The sequence below is a fragment of the Lemur catta genome, chromosome 13 (assembly GCF_020740605.2).
Source record: "Lemur catta isolate mLemCat1 chromosome 13, mLemCat1.pri, whole genome shotgun sequence".
Classification (NCBI taxonomy): domain Eukaryota; kingdom Metazoa; phylum Chordata; class Mammalia; order Primates; family Lemuridae; genus Lemur; species Lemur catta.
In genome coordinates this window covers 52,693,449-52,719,722 of record NC_059140.1, presented here as the reverse complement: position 1 = coordinate 52,719,722, position 26,274 = coordinate 52,693,449, and the positions used below count along the sequence as shown (strand labels likewise).

At 38.3% G+C, this 26,274-nt stretch overlaps 1 protein-coding gene across 3 annotated transcripts in view; it reads left to right on the top strand.

The window, feature by feature from the left end:
• The first annotated feature begins 4,347 nt into the window (after positions 1-4,347).
• Positions 4,348-26,274, top strand: part of TDRD3 (tudor domain containing 3) — a 134,789-nt gene continuing 112,862 nt past the window's right edge. The window contains exon 1 of one of the 3 annotated variants that reach the window (XM_045566632.1): positions 4,348-4,528. In XM_045566632.1, the coding sequence (XP_045422588.1) occupies positions 4,488-4,528 (41 nt within the window). In that variant the 5' untranslated portion in view covers positions 4,348-4,487. Of the gene's footprint in view, positions 4,529-5,231; positions 5,256-26,274 lie in introns of those variants that run through there. The other 2 variants (XM_045566633.1, XM_045566635.1) reach the window with 2 other exon arrangements.

The following is a 26,274-nucleotide window of genomic DNA, read 5'->3' as shown; positions in this document are numbered from 1 at the left end:
AAAATCATTAATCTGCCATTCTGCTTCTGTAAAACCTGCTTGCTCCTGCTTGCTACCCCCAACACAGAAATTCCTAAGTGACTACAACACCCATGTTCTGCATAAAATGATTACAGCCCTCACGTTTTGCGTAAAGCTATCATGACACTCATGTTTTACGTGAACAAGATATGGCCCAGAGCCCAAACTGCCCAGATCCTGTTACACCAAAGATAAAAAAATGATATCATGCTTACTCAAGGCTTTTTGTACACGTGCTTGTTCTGTCTTAGTCATTGTCCACCCACAAACTTACAATATAAAAACTTTCTGTTTCAAAGGCTCACGGCTGCTTTCTGTGCCGCCTTTGGGCGGTGCAGAGAGTAGTCGCTGGCCAGCTAATAAAGACTCCTGATTTGGCTCAATTCGGTCTTCAGGTGGTCAATTCTCGCATCTCAGATCATAACAGTGATGATTCATTTTATAAGTGGGTACAACTAGTATTCTTTTAAATTATACTTTTTCAGGTAATTTCAAGTACAATAGAGCTCCCTGGCATTGGTTTGTCTAACTCATTCACAGATTATTTTAATATTCCCTAGGATGCAAATGACTTAAAGTTGAAAGATTTAATTTGCCTCAGAGGGGCTCCTTATAATCTCATTTTTATTGTAGCTTCTATTCCTACTTATCTATATTCTTCTATCCTTTTGAGTCTGAGAATATTTTCCCTTACTGAAATGATAGAAGGAAAAGAGAGGAGAATAGATTCTCAGTCTCTCTCTGTCTTCTGTTTATTTATACCACTGACTACAAGTAGATTTAATTCCTCCTTTTTGTTTCCTTGTGCCTAACAAAGTTTTTTGCCATCCTTAGAATTTCCCCCAATTTCAGCTCATTATAGACTTTATATCTTCTGCAAACCAATGACTTATCTAATTAAAAATGGAAATTCATTTTTTTATCTAGTCAACTGTTACCATTTTCCTTGGCACTAACTTATCTATACAGAACATAATTTCAATGTAAGGTTTTTCATGTGAAAGAAATTATTATCCATACTTTTTCATTACCTTTTTATGTTGAAAAATTTCAAACGTTGAGAAAAGTTTAAAAAAATATAATGAGCACCTGGACCCTCCAATTGATTTACCCATTTAATATTTTGTCACATTTATTTCCTCTCCCTGTTTCATACATATACATATTTGTATGTATTTGTTTTACATATTTATGTGTATTTCTCTGAATCATTTGCAAATAAGTTGTAGACCCAAGTTTTCATTCATAAATGGTTTGACATAAAATTCCCAAGATTAAGAACAATACCATTATAACATTTAAGGAAACCATAATCCCACTTAACTGTCCAATATATTCAGTCCATATTCAAATTTCTGCAGTTGGTCTCAAATAATTGTCTTTTTATTTACTTATTTTTTAGATCCAGGATTGCATTTTGTTGTCATGTCTCTTGCGTCTCTTTAATCTGGAAGAATTTTTTTTCTTTTTATAATTACAGTGGCTCATTTTAACAGTCCAGGCCAGTTTTCTTGTATGCCACATTTTGGATTTATCTGTCTGTGTCTTCATGTTTAACCTGTTCCAATATCCCCTATATGCCCTTTAAATTTGTGCTTACATCTAGACCAAGGCTTCTCAGTCTTGGCACTATTGACATTTTGGGCCAGAAAATTATTTGTTGGGAGTGCTGGGCTGTCCTTTGCATTGTAGGATGTTTAGCAGCATTCCTGCTGCATCCTGTCAGATACAGTAACACCCTCTACTCCAGGTTGTGACAACCAAAAATGTCTCCAGATTGCTAAAGTGCCCAGGGGGGTGAGGATCCAGCCCCTGGCTAGGAACCACTATCTAGATTAAGAAGCTTGATTAAATTCAGGTTAAACAATTTTGGCAAGAATATTTCTTAAATGATTCGAATGTCTAATAATTACATTAGAAAGCACATAACATGGGATTTTCTCAATACCAGTGATTTTAGCTTTGATCATTTAAAGTAGTAATTTTTTTTTTTAATTTCAGAATATTACAGGGGTACAAACGTTTTGGTTACATGAATTACTCAGTGATTTTTTTTTTAAGATAAAGGTACATTTTCCCTTTTATAATAAGCAAGTTATGTCTCCATACTTTGAGACTGTGTGAAGATCCTGTAACCCACTGGGTGTCGTGGGGCGGGGAGGGAATGGGTGTATACCTACGTAATGAGTGCGATGCGCACTGTCTGGGGAATGGACACGCTTGAAGCTCTGACTGGGGGGGGCATGGGCAATATGCATAACCTAAACTTTTGTACCCCCATAATAAGCTGAAATAAAAAAAAAAAGATCCTGTAATCCTATAATCTTTCACCAAGTGGCTTTTAATATCCTCTGATAAACTTTGCCTGGATCAATTGTGATTTTCAAATTTTACCATTTGTTCTGCATTTATTATCTGGTATTCCTCTGAAAGAAAAGGTTGCATTCTCCTTTCCTTTTTTTAAATTTTATTTTTAGTAGCACTCCAAACTCATGCATTTTTAAAATAGTCAATGTGTTACATCAGTTATTATCATTATTCTTTTTGATGCTCATATTGTCCCCAATTTCTTCGGTAGGAATCCCAATCTTTACCCCATTCTTAAGGTAAGGCAATTCAGTGTTTCGTGGAGCACTTTAAAGTTATCACAGGCATCATGCAATGGTAAATTCTTACTGTGTTACACAGCACATGAGAACAAACGTGTAACAGCTTCACATTTAACAAGGGAGAAATCGTGATGACTGGGACAACATACCATTTCCATAGTTAACAAGTTACGCTAATTGCAAAATGTAAATAATTGGTCAGAGAAGATTCTATTTAACAACCAATAAAATTACTGGCAATTTACTTTTGAGTCATCTATTTACCTTTAAAATGGTAAATCTTTTCCTGGCAACTGGATACGATGACCGATGTTTATAAATTGAAATATACTTGTAGCATATGTATAATCTAACCATTGTGTAACACTGCAAATTGTAGGGAGTAGGACGGAGTTACTTCTGATCTAAAATTACCTAAACAATGTGGTTGGGAACAAATTTTAGTAACTGTTGATCTAAGGAAAGCGTCGCAATTTTAAAACTGTGACTTTTGGTAAGGCCAAACGGAATCCCTAGCTAAAATGAGAAAAAGTTATGTGAAGGAATTTTAGCTCCACCCAGGGCAATATCCTCTTCCTTCTGTAACTGTCAATTTCCTCCCCAGACCCAGGAGCGTCTCTGCCCAGTTCCGCAGTCTCTGCTCCCAGTCTGTCCTTGTGATGACGGACTCAGAGGAAGCAGCCGCGGGCAGCGACAGTGATGGGGTTTCAGTTCCTAACAGTCTCTTCCCCGGACTTGGCAGCTGCGGACAGCGCCACTCGTAAGCGTCTTTTTCCCCGCGTCCGTGAAAGACCGAGAGGGTGGAGCAAACTTGTAGGCAGTCTCCCGGCCCGCGTACCCTTCCGCCTGTTCCTCCCTGATTGGCCCCCGTGAGTCTCAGCCGCCCAATCCCGCTACAGCGACCTCCGCGACGATAGGCCCCGCAGCCGCGCATGCTCACTTGGGGACCCACCCCTGCGCTTAAGCCCCCTTGAGTGCTGGCGAAGGGCACGGATGAGGCGGTGGTGGGAGCGGGCCACGAGTGCCAGTGCTGAGGTCATAGGGCTGCTCTGGGACGTGGACGGGCACAGTGGGAGGCCGACAGGAAAAACAGGCGTTAACACAACTGCCCAATTTACCCGTATTCCCCAGGTGCAGGTTTTCTTGGTTTGACCATCTACTTTCATTATGATTTCCAACCTGGGCAACACAATCTGACGTGGAGACTCGAAAAAGCCTGCATTCTTTGCATCCGAGCTGAATGAAAGGCGAGGTGAATGGAGTGAGTCTTCATAGGAAAGTAAACTCTTGTCCTACAAAGAAAGGGCTGGGGGCACCTTTGAGTTTTACTGCAGGAAATGTGGCCTTTTTAGCTTCCTACTGGAAGCGCTCCGTCGGAGCCAAGACTTCCGAACTCTAGCCTCATTCTGCCCTTTCTGCGGCGACCGCCTGTGGGCGCTGAAGCCGCGGACGATAATTTCTGCTCTACGAGGAACCTCCTCACTAGTTTCCAAGGTGTGCAACTCAGAAAAGTGACCCAAAAACCAAAAGCCTTTGGGGGAGAGGAAGAGTCTCCGTAGTCCCCGGTAATAAACTGTCCTCCGACTTCAGCCCCAGCCGGCGCCGGGCCCACCGCAGCCGCGGGCGCTCCGCGGCCTCCCGGCCCCACACCAGGCCGGCCCCTCCGGCCGCTCCGAAAACGCGGCGAGCGGAACCCGCACGCGGAAGCGCCGGCCGCACTGAGCATGCCCAGTTGCAGAGCCGACCGGAGGAGTTTTTTTCTTTTCTTTTCTTTTTTTTTTTTTTTTGGGTCTCAAGTAGGAGGCCTCCCCCCGACCCCCACCCCAGCCCCCGCCACCCCCGGCCTAAGCAGCTACCATGGCCGAGTTACTCGGCGCGGCGTTGTCCCAGGCGGGTTGGTAAGTGGCGAGTCCCGCCGGGCCGCGGGCGCGGTCCGGGGCCCCAAGGCGGGTTGGGGTTGGGGGCGGTGGGGTGCGCGTCGGGGTGGGCGGAGGCCGCTGTCCGCCCCCGGCCTCTCTCTGGGCCCTCCGGGCCGGCTCCGCCCCTGGCGCCACGCGGAGCCGAGCCAGTGCCCCGGCTTCCCTCCGGGCGGCGGCGGCGGCGGCGGCCTGGGCCCCGGGCGGCTGGCCTGGGCAGAGGCTGGGGACCGCGGGCCGGGCGGGTGGCGGCCCAAGCCCGGGCCGAGCCGCGCCGCCCGGGGGAACCTGCAGCGCGGTTCGCGCCGCCGCTCCGGGGGTGTCGTTGCGGCGGGACAAGGGGAGGCGAGGGCTGGAGGACCCAGTGCGGCGGCGAGGGACGAGCGCGGCCGAAGCCCGCGGGTCCCCAGGAAGTTGGGGGAGACTGGAGCACAGCTCGCGCTGCTGTCCGAGCCTTCTCTTCTTTCTGCTGCTTCCAAAGTACAGTGCCGACCGGCGTGAAGCTGTCCTCGGGGCGCACACGCATCTTCTGAAGCTGGGGATGACCGCATTGTCAACTCGTGGGGGTGAACTCTCGTGCTCCGGAGAACTTTTCTGGACAGGATGGCGTTGTTCTGATTTTAAAAGACCTTTAGTGTCAAGATTTTAGGATCCGGAAGCAGTTAACATGCGAAATTAATCAGTTTCTGGAACTGCGGCCATTACGGTTGTAAATATCCAGTTTAATTCAGTAACGCTTTCCCCAGGCTTTATAGGCACTGTCTGGGATGAGGGGTAGAAATGAGGATGAAAAAGATTTGCCTTGGCTCTCTCAAATTACCACCTTAATGAGAAGAAAGGGAGGCATTGAAAGACCAAACACAAAACTACGGGAAATAGTGGTAAACTGTACAAAGGAACAAAAAGTTGTGCTATGGAATTGGAGGGAGAGTTAATTTCCTAGAGAAGTGGGCTTTGAAAGATGGAGAGGAAAGTCTTTCTAGCACAGAACTGCTGGGGATGAGACAGTTAGGAAAGTGCTTATGGTTTTACAGAACTGACAGTAGATCCGTATGGTTCGTGGAAGTAGGAGGGTGTTGAGTTAGGACTACTACTAGTGCCTAGACGATGTGGAATTGGTTTTGTGAATAAAGTTTTTGGTCAGTAGAGTGAAACAGGCACACCTGTGTTTTGAATTACCTCCTCCTGGTTTTAAAAGCACTGGTATTATATTATCCACGCCATTTTACAGGGGAGGAGACTGAGCCCAAGAGCTGTTAAGTAACAAGTAGAACGTGGTGGAGTTGAATATTGAGCAGAGGACCTGGTTCCAGACCTGGTGATTTTAACCCGTGTGCATAATTGTTCCTACAGTTTTTTTCTCAAAACATCATTGGCATAACAAATTGTAGACTGAAAAACTCACCTTACTCAGTTTTATTTTTGTTCAAAGAATCTCTTCAGTTTTTTTACGTCACAAGACTGTCTTTTTTTTTTTTTTTTTTTTGAGATAGAGTCTCACTCTGTTGCCTGGGCTAGAGTAAGTGCCGTGGCGTCAGCCTAGCTCACAGCAACCTCAAACTCCTGGGCTCAAGCAATCCTCCTGCCTCAGCCTCCTGAGTAGCTGGGACGACAGGCATGCGCCACCATGCCCGGCTAATTTTTTCTATATATGTTTTTAGTTGTCCAGATAATTTTTATTTCTATTTTTAGTAGAGACGGGTCTCGCTCTTGCTCAGGCTGGTCTCGAACTCCTGACCTCGAGAGATCCACCCACCTCGGCCTCCCAGAGGGCTAGGATTACAGGCGTGAGCCACCGCGCCCGGCCAAGACTGTCTTGAATAATCTTCGATCACTCTTTTATTTGCATTTTTCCTCATTCCTTATTTGATTGAACCTTAGTTCTTCAAATGAGTAATATGATTTCATTTACAAATTCATTCTTTTAGTGCTTTCCAACATGATCTCTCCTCTAGAAAGGTTAGTCTCATTATTTGGGTCCCAAACACATGCTAAATTTGTCTTCTTTGAACTTTTAAGCTCCTTAAGGGCAAGGAACTGGTTCTTACGTTTCTGTGTATCCGTAGCTACATTGTAGCTTCTCAGTAAAGTCTAATGTAGTTGACCTTGGAATGTCCCTGCCAGTCAGAATTCCTCAGGCAAAGCCTCTACAGAAGCTCAGATAGAGTTCCTTCATGCCATGTTATATTGTTATAAGTCTCCAGCAATGTTATATTGTAGCATTTGCCACTTTGTATTACAAATTACCTGTTTATATGTTTCTTACACCAGTCTGTGCTGCTTCTGTATGGCAGTGACTCATAGTAATCTGTGGAGTAAGACTATCTTTCTAGGAATTTGTGAGTTTCATGTAATTCCTGGTAGAGCCTCAATAGACTAGTCATGAGGATCTCCTAGGCTCCCAGGTAGCTTGTACTAGGCCTTAAAGAGGGACTTGCCACCTTAAAATACAGAATCACAAAGACTTAGGCAGAGAAGAGCACTGGAAGGAAAATCCAGAGAGCTTTGACCAACTCCTTCCAGTTTTGACATCCTGAGTTTCCTCTTCCACATGGGGTCCTCTGTTGTCACTGACAAGAGGATGTGGGTAGGTTATATGCAAATACTAGGATAATTTATATCAGGGACTTGTTCATCAGTGGATTTTGATATTTATGGGGGTTCTGGGACCAATCCCCTGGGATACTGAGGTATGACTATCTGAAAAAGTAAGTGTCTTTGCTTTACTCAACAGTTTTGAGTTGAAGACTTTATAAGGTAGTGTTAGAAATAGTGTTTCCACTTTATTCTGAAAGAACGTAAATTAAGAATTGCAGGTTTCTAATAGCCAAAGTTTAACCAAACAGGGTGCTCCAGGTTTTTCTTTTTTCTTTCTTTCTTTTGTTTACTTTTTTTTTTTTTTTTTTTGTGGAGGAGGACAGGGGTGGATGGGATAGAGAGGATAAAAATAAAAGTCTTCTTTATGCCTCATTCTCCTTTGGGGTTATCTTTGATTATTGGCCCAAGTGCATATCTAGCTCCCTTCCCTTTGAACAACTGAGAAAGGCTACACCTTATAAAACCAAAAGTCTATCAAAATGTAGTACTAGAGAACAGCCATGGGTAAATGGAGAAAATAAGAAGCAAAATGGCACTATGAATTACGGATTGATTATTGTTCTCTTATCTTGAAGGACCTGCTCTCTTCCACATATTACCTTGAGATAGCCATTACAAAGAGGTAGAACAATTTCAGGGCATTTTGCCGGAATTTCTAATTCCTAGTTTTTGACCTGTCCACAGATGGAGGGCTTCTTTTCACATCCCATCACATAGAAGCTTCTCAGATAGGTTAATGATCATGACCAAGAAAGTCAAATTCCCATTCTGCCACCCACCCTTGTGCCTTTCTTGTTTGTTTGGTTTCAGTTTTCTGAGAGACACCTATTCGCTAGGAGACTGCTAGTGAATGATCTCAATATTCAGATGAGCAACATTTTATAACCTTGGCAGTAGCATCAATATAACTATACCACCTTATAATATACTAATGGTAATAGAGAATTTTAATATGAGTTTATGCATATAATAAGTAAAACCAGAAGTTTTGCTTGCTCATATTATTCCAGCCTAACTCTTAGGAATATAAGTGTATTTATTCTAAGTAGAGAATAATGGTAGTTCTTTATAAGGTTGCATATTAAGTACAGGATATTTTTTTAAATTATCTAGAATTATAGGATACTTTTTCATTACTACTTTACTGTAAGTACTCTTGGTATACTCTTGGAAGGGATCAGAATCATTAAGACATTTTTTAGATGCTGAAGAATGCTAGAAGAAACCAACTGCTTTTTATTTGATTTTCAGGGGAGCTTATTGGGAACATCCTTCTATTTTGAAATATTTCCCATTTCTTTAATGAACATCTGTAGCTATCTCTTTAGTTTATATTGTTTGCAAAATTAAAATGTTCAAAGCTAATAAGCCTTGTTGACCTTCCATCTCAAAATATGTTCCACATTGTCTTGCAGCTTCTACTGATATTGTAAACTGCTAAAAATGACTGGGTATTCTGTTAAACTGTGCAAGTGTTTAGGTTTCAAGGTGCTGTTTGCAGTGATTTTTTTGGTGACTAACCTATAAATCTAATTTCAACTGCCTGTAGACTTGACTGCCTCAAGCATAAAGGAGGTATAAAAAGAAACTTGCTACTTCAGCAGGTTGAAAATAATTTTCTCCTTTCACACAGCAGCATTTGCTAAATCAACTAAAAATTGCATGGTAACATTTCAAGAACCATAAAAATATGACTATATCAACTTTTTTGGTTATATTTTCTTCTTTTGACAAAAGAAATATTGGCATTTTGACTTATCATGTTACAGTTAAGTCCCATCAATCTAGAAATTTTTTCTTCTTGAAGAGTCTAGGATCTGGAAGTAGCTGAAGAACTATAGCATCTGTAAAGGTCATATGTCAGTAGGGAGCATGGTGAATACAAAGATCCAAAGGAACAGGGTGGCTAGAGGGCAAGACAAAAGGACAGTGTAGTGATGTGGGGCTAGAAGATACTTAGGGGCTAGATCATGTAGCTTGGACCTTGTAAGTCATGTTGGGTTTTGTTTTTATTTTGAAGGCAATAGAGATCAGTTGAAGAGTTTTAATTAGGATGGAAGGGTTAAAGTAGGTATAACATTATAGTTAAGTTTTGAGGTATCCTTTATCTCCACATAATTTTTGGAAGGAGCAGACAGTACTCCTAGCAATTCAAAAAATTTCACATAAAAATTTGAGAAGCACTTGTAAAGTCATAGACCAACAAAGAAAAGTAGGCAAGAAGTGTGGGGTAATAATGTAAAGTATTAAGAAAGGTGTCAAATTAAAGATACTGACAGCAGAAAAGAAACAGGTTGTGGATAGAAATAAGAAAGAATTGCATCATGCTCCAGGGCAGGACAGAGAGCCTAACTGTATGTTAGCACTGGAACCCTGATGTTTTTCCACACCTTTACTGGATGGGTCTAAGTCAGTGTATGTTTTTGTGCATGTGTACTTCTCACATGTGTTACAGCTTATGGCCTTTAAATAGTGGCAAACAGCTACCCTCAGTATAGTGCTATTGAAGGTATGATATCTTTACAACAATAAGTCATAATGCAGACAAATACGTAACCCTGTACAATAATGTGTATACTGAAATACATTTAGTAAATATTTATGTCTCCTATATACAAGCCACTGTGTTTATTGCTGGGATATAATGATGTACAAGTCATGCAGACTATAAACATGTTATATACTGATATTTTACTTGCAGGGTGTTGTTGAAACACATCTGAGAGCAATTAACTCAGACTTAGGAAGTCTAGAAGCTTGTGTAAGCAAGATTTTTGTATGTCTTCTCTCAATATTTTATCTACGTTGTAAAGACAAGGCAGATTCATTGATGTACTCATTCGATAAATAATTATTGAACACACTATTGTGACAGGTACTTTAGTACAATCAGATGTAGTCTATGGGAGAAAGCCATTAATTACATGTTCAAATATTTTGCATCTGTAAAATATACTAGAGAGGAGAAGGGGCATCATTCCATATGTGCTTATATAAAAGGGAAATTTGGCCTCTTCATGGTGAGGGCATTCTCAGAGAATGCTTCCCTGAGATCTAGAGGATGAGTGGGAATTAACTAGACAAAGTAAGGGGAGAGCAGCGTCTGCAAAGGTCAGGTGCCAGTAGGGAGCATGATGACCACAAAGGTCTGAAGGACCAGGGTGGCTAGAGGGCAAGACAGAGGGACAGTGTGGTGATGTGCAGCTAGGAGATACTTAGGGGCTAGATCATGTAGCTTGGACCTTATAGGCCATATTGGGTTTTGTTTTTATTTTAGAGGCCATGGAAATCAGTTGATGAGTTTTAAATAGAATGGGAGGGTTGAAGTAGGGATAACATTGTAGTTAAGTTTTGAAGTATCCTTCCATTGAAGAAAATGGGCCTAGGCAGGAGTAGATGGTGGTGGTTGAGATGGAGAGCAATAAATTGATTTGAGAGATATTTGGAAGGTAAATGGATAGAACTTTTTGATGGATCAGATATGAGTGTGACAGTGAAAGAGTTGTCAAGGGGTTGAATTCTAGGTTTTGGACTTGTATACTCAAATCAATTACAGTTCAGTTCAGTTAGATAGGAAGTATTAGAAGATGAGCATATTTTGCGGGGTGGGGTGGGCATGAATCGGAAGTTGGACATTATTTGAGTGAGAGATGCATTTACGTCATCTGAGATGTCAGCTAGGCATTAGAAAATACTAACCTTGTGCTCAGAAGAGAAGACTGGGCTAGAGATATGAATTTGGAGTCATTTCGGTATAGCTGGTGATAGAAGCAGTGCATGGATGAGATCTCTAAGGCTGCAACTGTCTGGTATAGTAGTCATTAGACGTGGTTACTGAAAACTTCAAATGTGTTTAGTTCAAGTTCAGATGCACAATGCAAAATACTGGATTTGGAATACTTAGTATAAAATGAGTATAAAGATCTCGATAATTTTTATATTATATATTTTCAATATGCTATGTTAAAATATATTATTAATTTCATTTTTCTCTTTACTTTTTAAAATGTGGCTACTAGAAAATTTGAAATTATGTATACAGCTTTCATTATATTTCTGTTGGACAGCACTAATCTAAGGACCAAGCTTTAAGTCACAGGCTAAGTTTAAGTACTGAGAAATTTCAGCATTTTTAGAAGAGCATTAGCCTTTAAGGAGCTGCCAGATAGGGAAAAAAAGCTTTAGAATGCATTATAAAATCATTGACTTTTCTCAGAGGAGAAAATGGACATATCTTTAAGAGTTCTTTGATAAGATTATTTGGTTAGGTCAGTATTAGTTTATTGACTTGCTGATATTACAGACAGAGCAGTTTTTGAGACATTCTTTATAAATTCATGTATCTGAAGTTCTTTTTTTTTTTTAATTCCACCAAATCTCCTTTCATATTTCTCTAAATATAAAATGCAAATAAATTCAGCTGCAGCTTTTCAGAAAGTAGTCTGTCATGGATGTTACATGAAGATGTTAAGAAAAATCATTTTTATTTTACTAAATTCTTAAGCAGGACTGTGAGGAGTCTGAAAATTAGTAAGGGTAAATGTTGTAAAATACCTAATGTGAAACATTAAATACGAGTATATATGGAAAAGCTTGCTAAATAAATTAATCTTAGTTAGGTTGAGGGTTGGGCTGATGTAACAGAGACTCCACATTACAGAAGCCTGAAGAACATAGCCTTTTTATTCCCTCTGTCATAAAACTACCCAGAATGGTGGGACAGTTCTGTGTCAGCTTTGTGCTGTCATTTAGGGACCCAGGTTTCTTCTATCTTACTCCTCACCCCTTGGTATTCCAAGTGTGGTCTGTAGACCAGCAGCACTGACATCACTTGGTAGCTTGTTAGAAATGTAGAATCTCTGTCTTCACCAGAAACCTACTAAGCTTCTGCATTTTAATGAGATTCCCTCAGTGATTATTTTGTACATTAAAGTTTGAGGAGCACTACTCTAGGGTATTGTCCCTATCTTCATGGTCACAGCAAAGTAGCTGTCACATCTGGGTTTCAGCTAGCTGGAAACAGAAAGATAGGCGAGAGCCATGGAGTCAGTTCCCTGATGAGGACACATCATGCCCTTGGTTTGCAAGAACCTTAGTCTCACATCTAGCTGAAAGGGATTCTGAGGACTGTGGTCTAGCTCAGTGATTCTCAAGCTATCGACCAGTTAATGTTGTAAACTGTAAAACCTTGTAGCAGTATGAGATTGTTCTAGAAGTTTCTATGCTTACTTCAGTTTGTATCCTGTCATGCAGCAGTAACAAAGTTTGTGGATTGGCGTTGATCTATGGACCACATTTGAAGTAGTTCTATTCTACCTGGACACATTTGAATTTTTTACTCAGCAGTACTGCTCAAACTGTGGTAAATTTGAGTGAATTGGTATGAATAGAAGAGGCTCCCCCCCTTTTTTTGCCCTTCATACTGTTTGATTTAGTTTACTTAATATTCTTCTGCTTAAAAATATTTTTAGTGATAATCTTATGTTTGTAAAGGACTTTTCAGTTTGCAGAGCCCTTTTCCCTACATTGTATGGCATTCCATAATAATAATTAGTCTGTATTATATTTGCTTATAAAAGGGGATTACAAGCCTTATTGGTTTAATCATATTGCTGAAACCTAGTATGGCATATCAAGGAATGGTCAGATTTGTTATGAGATAATGCTTCCTTTTTATGTATTTTGTAACTTTCTTATACTTTTATTTATGAATTAATATTAGGTTAGAATTAGTGTTATAAAACTTATCTGTGCCATTATCATACTGGCTAACTGCTTGACATGGTTTGAATTATTCCTGCCCTGACATGTTTTGTGGAAAATAAAATTGAATTGGACTGTTGGTGGTCTTTTAAAATGTTTTACCTTATCACAGTAGCTTTCATGTGTATGTAAATTGAATTGTTTATAGTTATTGGTAATGCTTTAATACTTTAAGCAAAAGTATATGTAAAAAATATATGAAAATAGATCTCTATATATCTAAGACATACACTTTAAGAGTGGAAAAATAGGCTAATGTTTGACTGAATGTTTTGTTATGTTCACCTTGCTTGTTGCTGTTATAGTCTGCCTGGTATCCCCTCTGCAGGAACCCCCTGCCCTATTTTTTTTTTTTCGTTTTTGCCAAAGTACCCAGTATATGTGAACTAATAGGTCAACAAGAAGTCAGCAGTGTGAAAATGCTGCCAAGGAATGGGCTCGAAAGCTTGAATCAATTTGTGTTTGAAACTGAGAGTGAGAAATTAAATGATTTTGAATAAACATTTATATTAGAATTAGTTAATTAGAATTCCATCACAAAACTGGATTATTGTGAGAGATTGAGAAGCATAAAATAGTTACAAAAACACCGCTATGTACTTCTGATCTTCTTTTAGTTTTATATCTACTTCTTCAGATGCTATATGGTTGGTAATTAAGAGCATAGGCTCTAAAGACCGACTCTCCTGAGCTGAGATCAGTCCTGGTTCCGCCATTGATTACCTATACCCTTGAGCACCTTTCTTAACTGCTCTCTGTCTCAGTTTGCTCATCCATAAAATGATGTCAATTGTTATACTTACCTCATACTATAGTTAAGAGAATTAGTAGGTTAATACACACAAAGTACTTGGAACACTGCTTGGCATATGCTGAGCACCCAGTGAATACTTCATGTTCTTACTATTGTATGTCAAGCCTGGACTCTCTTAACTTAACGGTTGCCAGTTAAATACATTCATGTGACTTGCACAAGTATGGTTTTCTGGTCTGATGTCACCCTTGGAGAAAGTTGATGCCCTTTACTCTATTTTAGAATACCTTATATTATCTGTGAGAAGGTTACTTGGATAAAGCTGAAATCTTTATATCTTAAGGATTTTGAATCTCGTATTTTACTGTTAGCATTTGGTAATCTTATAAATATTAGTGTCTCAAGTTAAAGATAAAATGGTACAGGTAGATAGAATATTTATTTCACATAGTATTACATTATTTCCTTATTTCAGGAAGAACAGAAAGAAATTTGAGAGGAAACTGTTAATATTTAGTCTCTTAATAAGGACATGAATTTAATAAGTTTCAGAAGCTGAAGGCAGGCAATTTCATGTTCTTATTGAAATGTTGCATTGTTATTATTTGCCTTTTATTTTTGTCAATGAGGATTTCACTTAAGGAGTAATGGGTTGCCCTTCTCAAGAATTAAATGTGTGGAACCAATTATGCAATAGGTAAATTTATGGGACAATATACATTTTTTTAAGACTAAATGCATTTTTTGAGAGAGGAGGACACATCTTTTGAGTCTAGTTTTTGTAGAAAGATAGATTATATAGCTTTACCCTAAGTAATGAGTTGGCAAACTATGGCTAGTGGGCCAAACCTGGCCTGCTACCTGTCTTTGTAAGTAGAGTTTTATTGGAACACAGCCAGAACTATTTATACACCTCTACTGTCTATGGGTGCTTTTGTGCCACAGGAGCAGAGTTGAGTAGTTGTGACAGAAATTGTATGGCCTGCAAAACCTCCAAGATTTACTATCTGGTCGTTTACAGAAAAAGTTTGCTGATCTCTGCCCTAAGCACTTAGTGAAATAGATGTATCAGTCCATTATTATTTAGAAAAAACTGAGGTTGGAACAAATAGTACATGCTACTGGTTCCAGTATTTGTCAAAAATAACTTGCCAAGACAACCACAGTCCATGTTCTTATCCTTATTCTTAATAACTGGTTTAAGTGGGGCTGTTTCACAGATTAATAAATCCTAACTATTTGATAAGAATGTGCCAGTACTTGCAATGGGGCTTTCTGTCAAATACAGAGTAGTCAGATATTTTTGAAATGGTCGGCTGATTTTAATAGAACTTTTTCATTATGTTCTGGGGCAGATAGTAATCCTTCATTGGTTTCATTTGAACATTCCCATCACACCTGGACAACTTTTGGATTCTATAGAAAACCTAGAGCACAGACCTTTTTTTTTTTTTTTAAATCAAATCAGTACTGCTTAAACAGAGGAAAGAGAGTGAATGTGAGTTTGAAAAACTTGGTGAAACATATCAATCGAGTAAAATACAGGAGTTTGTTTTTAAATAACAGTATATTTGATAGCCAGAGATATTTAAATTAACCTGATTGGTAATCAGCAGGCTGATTATTTTAGATTAGAAATTGAATTTATGAAAAAATAATTTGATGTCTCGATTTGACCTGGGTTGATGATGTTTTGTAACAGTGTTCAAGGGACTAGGGATGAAAGGTGTAATAAAATTCAGTTCTTCAATATTCATTGCCATACTCTTATTCATATTCTTCCTTTTTGGATATGTGTCCTCAAACTTGTAGAATTACTGGTTCCACTACATAGACATTCATATTCACTGGGATCCAGTGCACAGTTTTCATTTTTGGCATTATTCTGATTATAGAAATTACGTTACTATTTCATCTTTTACACTTCATCTAACCACTTTGGTGTACTGGGGCTATAATTAACATAGTGGCAATAAGCAAACATGCTCATTTAATAAATGTAACGAATAATAGGCAAATGCCATTATTGAGAAAACTAGGTCCTGAATGTTAGCTAACTAAACAGACTAATGCAATCTTTATAGCTCTTTCATGCACTTGAAGAATTTGAAAATTTTGAAGAATACATTAGTTTTTCTGTAAAAATCATGATTAATTTTACCTATCAAATTGTGAGATGTATGTAGATAAAATTGGTTTCTTTTCTTAAATGGCCAAACTTTGTGTGGATTACTTAATGGATTCCCTGGGAACCACTGAGTTCCAGAGGATCTACTGAGAGTTTTAAATGAAGGCCATGAAGACATCAGATTTATTGAGTTTACAAAGATCATTTTGGCTTTTATTTCAAGGATGGGTTATGAGATCAAGACTCAGGCAGGGACAGTTTAAAGAGAAACATTCTTTAGAGGTAAACCTTATCGATGTATTTCTTTCTTAAGGGAAATTGAAGAAAGGGAACTCTGGTTGGCTCTCTGTCCTTGATTTGTCCCCTTCCCCCATTTAAAAATAAAACCAGTTGATACTGTTTACTCTATTAGTGTTAATGCACATCATTTCTTAATGTCCTTTGCTTAATAACTGATAATTTTATTGGATGCCTCAAAAATTGTGCTTTGTAAGTTGATAAAATAAGTGATTTAACATGGTATAATATTAAATCATAGCAAAAATGGCTGTGATTTCACTGACTTTCAATAAATAAGGTATCTCTAAGTGTAAATATTTTTGAAGGAAAATGAGGAAGTTCTCATAGTTCTTAGGTATAGGTTTCTGAAGAGTACCAGGGATTTTTTTTTTTTTTAACTAAGGAAGTTTTAAGAACATATTTATATTAAAAAAGGAGTGATTATTGACAGATGGGAATACTTGCTATCACCTTTCCCGTAATTGAGTTGATGTGACCAACTACTAATTCCATTCTTATTTTAGTGCTATTTCTAAACCAGTATGTGAATGAAGCTGTATTTAAAACATTGATTTACCAAGTTGATATTTGTTAAGCAAGACTTTTTTCTTCAAAATCTGAGTTTCCTTTTTTAGAAAATATTTTCCAAATGCCTTTTCTGGGTGTGTGTGTGTGTGTGTGTGTGTGTATGCACACACACACACACACACACACACACACACGCATATTTGGTTTGAAAGCTGCTGTTTCAATGTTGAGCACATGTATGACTGTTCATATGTACATTTCTTTGCATTAGTTATGTGCATTTCTTTGCACAGTCTGGCTTTTGCTTCCTCCACAGTGCTGAAATGCTTTTGCTAAAGTACCAGTGACCTCCCAGTTGTGAGATATCCTTCAGGTCTTTACTTGGTGACCTCTTTGCTATATTGGGCAGTATTTGTGAATCTTGAAATTCGCTATTCCTTGTCTCCCCTAATACTGCAGAATTCGTCTTCCCTTCATCACTTTCTAATCATTCATTTGCCATTTTTAAATGATATTCTTATCTTGCCCTTCCCTGACTTTTCTTAACCTTATTGATACTAACCAAGTTCTATTTGGTCTATTTTTTTATTCTTCTTACTTTAACTCATTTGCTTTCATGATTTAAACTAATTTCAGTATGCTGATGATTCCTAAATCTGCCTAGGCCTGTACTTCAGACTGCAGCCTTGTATATAAAATGCTCTGCACAATTTGAATTAGGTATCACAGAGGCACCTCAGACTCCTCATGCCTCTATCTGTACTTCTCTTCCCCTCCATCTCCCAAATTCTTCTTCTCTTTGTACTGTGTCTTACAGGTGGTACATTCATCTCACCATTCACATATCAATTATTTTTACTCTTCCCATTCCATCATATTTAAACTAAGAATCAGTCCTGCCAGTTTTACCTTCTAAATATTTTTCTGCTTTAGGCCTTCATTCTTGAGAACACATTAGTAGCCTCATGATGGGTCTTCTTGCTTCTTCTCTCAAATCCTTCTTTTCTATAAGCTGTTAGAATGAGTTATCTAAAAAGGTTGTCTAACCTCTAGATCTTCTGTCCCCTATAGCAGCAGTCCCCAACCTTTCTGGCTGCAGCGACCAGTTTCATGGAAGACAATATTTCCATGGATGGGAGTAGGGTGGGGTAGGCAGAGCTCAGGTGGTGATGTGAGCAGTGGGGAGCGGCTGTAAATACAGATGAAGCTTTGCTCACCAGCTGCTCACCTCCTGCTGTGCAGAGCTCTGTGGTAGTCCCTAACAGGCCAAGGTGGGGTAGGGTGGAGGGTTGGGGATGAAGTCTGCCTTACAAAGGTATGCATGGTCTCTTGTTTCTTTTATTTTTGGTCTCATGTTTCTTTCTGGCCTCCTTTTTTGCTCCTACTTCCTTTGTAGTTTATGTTCTGACATCAACTTGCTTGTGAGTCTCTTGTGTATGTGGTATGTTATGTCTGCCATTCATTGTACCATTTCTCATTTTGCTCTTTCTGCCTGGAATGCTTTTCTCCATTTAAGTTAGTTAATCCTTGCTTATCATTTTAAAACATGGTCATTACCTGTTATAAGAAGTTTTCCCTAATGGGAAGTAGGTCTTTCCTTGTAGCTCCTTTAATATTCTATCTGTTGCTCATTGTACTATAATTGTTTATGTGTCTGTCTCCTCAAATGAACCAAGCTTCACTGGGACTGAATTTATTTGAGGTCAACACAATGCTTTTTTCATTTTCAAATTCCCAGGACTAGTACAATGTCTGTCACTGAATAGTTAGGGACTCAACAAATGTTTATTGAAATGACTGGACTTTTCTTTGTTAATTGCAGTATAACTAATACACGTTGAATAGTTGTATACATTTATATAACCACCATCCCAAACAAGATACAGAATGTTGCTATAACCCAAGAAAAATTTTCTCCTGCTCTGTCCTTTCTGTGCCCTCAGGTCATCTTTTTCTGACATCTGTCATCATGAATTAATTTTCCTGTGATTGGACATTATAAAAATGGAAATCTTTTTTTCTGACTTCTTAGAACCATAACATAATTTTTTTTAAAGGTTCCTTCATGTTCTCATCTGTATCAGTAATTTGTTCTTTTTTATTGTTGAGTAGTAGTCCATATTTGGAATGGAATGCCACAATTTGTTTAGTCATTCTTCTGTTGATAGACAATAACCAGTTTCTGGTGATTATGAATGAGATTGTGAGCATTCTTGTATAAGGATTTTTGTGGGCATAGGCTTTCATTTCTCTCAGATAATACCTAGGAGTGGAATTGCTGGGTTATAAGGCAGATTTATTATGTGTTTAACTTTATAAGAAATAGCCAAACTTTTATTTCCAAAGTGACTGTGAAATTTGATACTCCAACAATGTATGAAAGATCTGATTTCTCTACTTCCTCACCAATATTCAGTGTTAAGAGTCCTTTTGATTTTAGCCATTCATGCTGCTATGAAATGGTATCTCATTGTGGTTTTAATGTGTATTTTCTTGATGTTAAAGACATTAAGCACTTTCCTGTGCTTATTGGCCATTTATGAAGTATCTGAGTCTTTTGCTCATTTAAAAAATTGGGTTGTTGGACTTTTTAATGTTGATTATTTCTAGTTACGAGTCTTACTAGGTACATATGATGTGAAGCTTTTTCCAGTCTTTGGTTTATTTATTTTATTAATGGTATCTTTTGATGATTAAAAATTTTTAATTTTGGTTAAAAGATCAGTTTTATCAGTTTTTCTTTCATGATTAGTACTTTATATGTCCTAAGAATAATTGCCTACCTCAAGTTTGTGAAGATACTTTTTTATGTTTGCTTCTAGGATCTGTAGGGTATGGGTTTTATGTTTTAAGTATATGATCAAATTAATTTTGGTGTGTGGAATGGGAAAGAGATATAGTTGTATTATTATTATTATTATTGTTTTGGGGTAGATAGTTGTTTCAGTACCATTTATTAAAAAGATTTTTCTTTCCCTATTGGAGTGACTTGGCATTTTGGTTGAAGATCTTTTGACCATATTTTGTCTATATCTGGATGCTATTCTATTTCTTTGTTCTATTTGTCCTCATGCCAATATTACATTGTCTTGATTAATGAAGCTTTATAGTACGTACTGATAACAATTAGTGTAAGCCTTTATCTTCTCTTTCAGGATAATTTGGTTATTCTTGATCATTTGCATTTCCATATGAATTTTAGAATCAGCATGTCTATTTATTGAAGAAAAGCCTCCAGGGACTTATGATTGCTAGAAAATCATGGTAGTGTAGTAAATAACCTCCTAAAATCTCCTCCCATGACTATACACGTAACTTCACAACAATGAAAAATCTTTGTAAAACCATGCTGTCGACATTATGTGAGAATATGTCGGACTGCAGTCTGAAGCGTGTAAGGGTTTTTTGGATTGGCCGGCACCAAAGAAAGAAAGACAAGGAGAGTTGAAAGGGATAAGTAAAGAGGCTTTATTGGAGCGCTCCCAGGTGAGGGTAGTGGGTCCCAAGAGAGGGACCTGGGCGAGCTTCACGGGTCCCACAAGTGGACCAGAGAAGTCACCCCGCCCAGAAGTCTGAGTGGGCTTATATATGTTTTTAGGGCTGGGGGGTGGGGGTTTCTTCGTTGGGAAGATTTCTGGTGGGGAGAGCAAGGAATTTTCCATTGCAGTTTTAGGGCGAGTATTGAGAACTAGGAGGGGCCGGTGATATGTGTGGACTCTAGGAACCGAGACTCTTATCAGGGTAACCATCCAGGTGTGGTCATCCTTTAACTTAGGTGGGCCTTGCAGGCATTGTCCTTGGCAGGTCTCGTGGGCTTCTTCTTTTTCCATCAGGGAGGGGAGGGGTGCCTGCCACCAGCCTTACAAAGCGTAGGTTCTTGGTGTGCTCATGGTTGAAGAATGACCACACATGCCAAAGTAAGGCAAGCACGAAAATGAGGTTTATTGAGGAGAGGAAGATCGGATTATAGAGCAAGGGGAAGATACAGGTTTACTGAGCGAGATATATACTCCAGAGATGATGACCAGACCCATTGTCGTAGCAAAAGAGAGCACACAAAAAAAGGGGGGGGGGTTATGGTCTGGGTCCTGTTTTATAGTGGCTGGATTGGGACCTCCCTTGTGGCTCAGACGTTACCATGGAACCACTTTGATTGGACAGTTGGGAGTTATATACCTGAGTCTTACTGCGCATGTGGATCTCCCATGATCCTCTCTGAAAGCCTATGTGGGGTGGGAGGGGGACTGCATCTGTACCCACATTCGTCCTTAGGAGACCTGGAATCCCTCACTATGTACCTAATAGATGGAGAATGTGGAAACTATGAAATAATTGTGAATAAAATGAAAAGGTTAAGTGCCAGCACCATGGTTCTACACACTCCCACTCCAGTCTTGCCTCACTGTGGTGCTTTAGTGATCCAAGGCAGACCTTGAAAAAAACTATAAAAAAACAGAGGAGAGATGCAAGTGAGGTGACTGGAGGGTGTGAGGAATGACCACCAGAAAGATTAAATCCACTCTAAATGTGAAAATACCAAAGAAACCTGGCATATTGGGAAGATATTTCAAAGTATGCATATTTTAGAAGACAGGTACCAAATAAAGGACCAGAAAGAAGCAAATGCCATAAAGTGGGCCAGGCATGCACTTTGAAACATATAGATGCTGTATAAAAGAGGTGGTGTGTGAATTAAAGGATTAGACTCTATTTAAATGTTTAAGACTGATTTTAAAGAATAGGTATAATTTAAAGGGATTATCTTTCAAATGCATTGCTTCTGGGAGATAAAAAAGCAAAAAGCAGGAAGTTTCCTTTGGCCATTGGGTAGTGAGGAGAAGAAGAGGAAAAAGGAAAATTAGGGCCTTGCAATACACAAGAGAACTACAAAATTGCAGGATTCATACCACTCTCCACTTACCCCAACCACCTAAAGAAACAGAGAAACCAACTACTTCATTAAAGTATCAATACATGGCATTAATAGACTGATAGGAAAAGGTGACATTGGACTAGAAACATTGTAAAATAGCTCACTGTCACAAAAAAGTGAACAAAAGAAAAGTTTCTAAATCAGGAAATACATTTGCGTACAAATAAGGAAAATTTTCCTTCCAAAAAACAACCATGAAGTATGAAAAAACTGTAAGTTTATACTCCAACAGAATTAAATTTACTTCAACAAGCATTTGGGAGTATGAAAAATCACTGAAGTCAGAAATTATAAGTATTTGTGTATCTAAACACATCTAAGCGTAGAAAAGGTACAATAAAAATACAGTATTGTAATCTTATGGGAATTAAGTTGCATATGACTGTATTGAGAACTTTTTTTCTCTTAATTGCAAATAGTTATAATATCCACTTTAAATTGTTGTTAGTTCCATCTGGTTCATCTTGGGATCAGATTTGAATGTGGAGATTTTGGTTCTGTTGTTTTTCACTGATGATTATTGTTTCCTGTGTTATACAGCGGTCCCCAACCTTTTTGGCACTGGTTTCATGGAAGACAATTTTTCCACGGAGGCGAGGTGGGGTAGGGGGAGGTGGAGCTCAGGCAGTGATGCCAGTGATGGGAATTGGCTAGGAAATACAGATGAAGCTTCACTCACTCCCCTGCCGCTTACCTCCTGCCATTTCCTAAGTTTCATGGAAGACAATTTCTCCACAGATGGGGGTGGGGAGGTGGGAGTTGGAGCTCAGGCGGTGATGCACACCCCAGTTCCTAACAGGCGATGGTTTGGGGACTGCAGTTATAGAAGATACTTTTTTTTTGTTTTGGCTGGGCTTAAACTGTGAACTCTTATCTTGTGCAGCAGCTCCATTCTCTGTTCAAATCTTTTGTCTTCAGCTGGGGTGTTCTCAGTCTGTTCTGTACATGTGTCATTCAGAGATCAGTCAGAAATGTGGGTAGAGAGTTTGGTGATCCCCTTCCTAGGTCTTTGCATGATTCCTCCTTACTCTTCAGTGCTTCTGATTTACCCACCTCCCTTTACTGTGTAATTAAAAGGGCTAAATTCACTTTTTATTATACCTCTGTATGGTTTGTATTTTGTTATTTATAGATTTAAACCAATCGATCAAGTTAACTGAAAGCATTCATTCATTCATTCAGAAAGAATGAATGAAGGGATTTTAGATTGAATAGAAAAATGTCCTTCATAGCTTCTAAGCTAGGGGATGGCCTTTTAAAATAATTTTATTTAATAGAATCACTACTTTTCAAATAATTACGGAAATTCATAACAGATACATTCATTTCCTGTGCTGCTGAAACAAATACCCGCAAACTAGGTGGCTTAAAGCAATCAAAATTTATTCTCTTAACACTTTAGGAGGCTAGAAGTCTGAAATCAAGGTGTCTACAGAGCTGTTCTCCCTCCAGAGGCTCTAGGGGAGAATCAGTAACTTGCCCCTTTCACCTTCTGATGGTTGCTGGCATTACTTACTTGGCTTGAGGCCTCCTCAGTCCAATTTCTCCCTTCACCTTCATCTGGCTGTTTCCTCCTCTGTCACTCTCCTCTGTGTGTGTGTCTTAAAACTCCTTCTGCCTCTCTCTTACAAGGACACTTGGCATTAGATTTAGGGCCTACCTGGATAATCTAGGATGATTTCCTTATCTCACGATTCTTAATTTAATTACCTCTCTAAAGACTCTTTTTTCCACATAAAGTAACAGTCACAGGTTCTAGGGATTAGAACATGGACAAATCTCTTTGTGGGCCATCATTCTGGCTACTACAAAGAGGTATGGGAACTACAAAAGGCAGATTGATAGGAGAAAAGGCATACCAAATTTATTTTAAGGTACATAGCACGAGGGGAGTTTGTTTTTTGACAGGGGAATGATTACCTAATGACCCAATGGGGTACAGATGGTTATATGCCCTTTTTAATAGAGGAAAGGGAGGTGGGAAAATGTGGATGATTTTAAGAGGGATAGTAAATGATTGTTAGGGAGTCCAGTGGTCTTGGAGAGCATAAAATGGTCTGGGACAAAGTCTTTTGGACCTGCAGAACAGACAGTGGTTTGTGACAAGTCTGTTCAGGTGTGTTGACAGACTTTGGTCTTTATTCCTGCAATATGAATTAATGAAAACTCAGGGAAGTGGTAATTGTTTTCTTCTTTGGAGGGTCCAGACTTAAGGCAGATAAGAGAGTATTAAAGTAAAGCTTCTGCCAGCATTTGGTGGTTTCTCAGGGCCTTTAATTTAAAATAATCAACATACTAGGGTGCCATATTTTGGGGTGAAATTCCCTGGTCTCCTTTACTAAAAAAATAAAACTTTTAATTTATTTGGAGCATTTTAATTTCAAAAATTTAAGCAACACTAAGTATTTTATAGTTAAGATACTTTTAAAGAAATGGAAATTATAATTATTAGTTTATGTTTATCAGCTAAGTATTTATGGGACTGTTTCATTCCTTTAACAAAAAATTATTTAGTAGAATACTTAAGTGACTACCCTTTTTTATTTTAATATTGTGCTTCTTACATGCCTCTTTCATTCTTCATTTTAATTTATAGGGAGTTGTTACACTATTAGATTGTAAGATGTATGATTACATATACTAGAAACAAATAGGTGTTTGCCATAATTGCCTATGGTAATTGAAGTAGTAAATTTTCATTTTTAAAGTTTTGAATGGATGGCATAAGTTTAAATAAATTATAAGTGTGAATTTTGAAATGTCTAATTTTTCCCTGTGCAATAGAATTTTAAACTTATTGCTTATCAGCTATTGTTGACATCATTATTTTAAGTTTTGACATAAATGGCAGATTGGACAAAAATGATGGGAATGTATTTTGTATTAGAATTTCTGTTTGCACAGAAACAGTTGCACAGTGTAATAGGATAACTTATTTTCTTTTCTTTGTTTTTTTTTTTTTTTTTTTGAGACAGAGTCTTGCTCTGTTGCCTGGGCTAGAGTCAGTGCTGTGGCATCAGCCTAGCTCACAGCAACCTCAAACTCCTGGGCTCAAGCAATCCTCCTGCCTCAGCCTCCCCAGTAGCTGGGACTACAGGCATGCGCCACCATGCCCGCCTAATTTTTTCTATATATATTTTTAGTTGGCCAGATAATTCCTTTCTATTTTTAGTAGAGACGGGGTCTTGCTCTTGCTGAGGCTGGTCTCAAACTCCTGACCTCGAGCAATCCACCCGCCTCGGCCTCCTAGAGTGCTAGGATTATAGGTGTGAGCCACCGCGCCCGGCCTACTTATTTTCTTGTTAAAAAACTTTTGATTGTAAAATTGAAAAATTTAAACAAATTAAATAGTAAAATTTTTTCTATCTTGCTGATACTTTTCTTCAGTTCTCAGTGAAGTCCATGTGAACAGCATATTAGAAATATGCAGTCAGATTTACTAATAAGGAAGAATACACACTTTTGGCTATTTACTAGTTATAGCCTTTGAAGAAATTCCCTTCATTGTTAGGTAAATTTTATTCTTTTCCTTTCTCATTAGAACCCAGAAGAATTTTGAGTATTACTATGTTTTGAAAATATTTTCTAGAATAAACAAGGGAACAGTGTTTAAGAAGAACACTAATATTTATTTAGCATATGCTAGGTATTTCATGCTGTCTTATTCTTAGAACAACTATAGATCGATATTTTCAATATTGTCTTCATTTTTTCGTAGGGGTAAACCAAGGCACAAGAAAGATGAAGTTAGTTGACTAGGATCCCACACATGTGGTGGGAGGGTGAGGCTGAGATTTGCATCTAATCCTGTCTCAGTAAAAACTACAGATCAGATGATAATTTCTCCAAGTTACTTACAAAAATGCCTTCCAATATTTTTGATATTTTAAATTTATAAATAACATTTCTTATATAAACTTAACTGAGTATGCAGTCTCCTTAGGGTTAATTCTGGAAGGCCTCACCTCGGGAGACCCTGGCCTAGACTCTGGAAGCACTGATGCTGTAATGCAGTAGTCAGTATATGGTGTCTAGGGCGTTAGGCTTCATGTGAACCTTTTGACCTGATGTATGGCTTTATATCTGTCACCTTTGTGCTGAGAAAAAGATGACAGAAATAATCAAGTAATCTTACATCCTAAAGGCTGATTTATTGAAAAATAACCCTAGCTCTGCTTCTGAATTAATGTATGAAAATGTTGAATTAGAAGAAGGGTGTAAGTTATAACCCAAATGAAAGTTAAAATATCCAGGGCCTTCATTTTATACTTTCAAATTTATGTGAAGGCATGGTTTGCAAAAATGAATAACAATATTGGTTACCATTGCCAGTAAACTTTTGTAATATGTCGATTATGGGATTTCAAAGAAATTATTTACGAATTTTTACTTGCTCAGCTGTTATTTTTTTAATACCAAATAAGCATTCCAGGCTTAATGTCTTCATGGGTTGGTTTATGTGTGGGAAAATATTTAATATTTTGAACATGGGTCATAAAAAATAGAAGTTTGTGATTTATTACCTATCTGCTTATAGTTATTATCTTAAAATTGTTAATGCTTTCTTATTTTGATGTCAGAGAAAAGCAATTATTGAAATAATACTGAAAATACTCTTTGTAACTGTTCTACAGCAAAAAAAATTAGTCTCTAATAATTTATGTATACTTTACTTTTATAAAATTATTTCTAAAAGGATGAATATAGAATAGATTAGGAGAGAAAATTATCTTTTGATACACTTC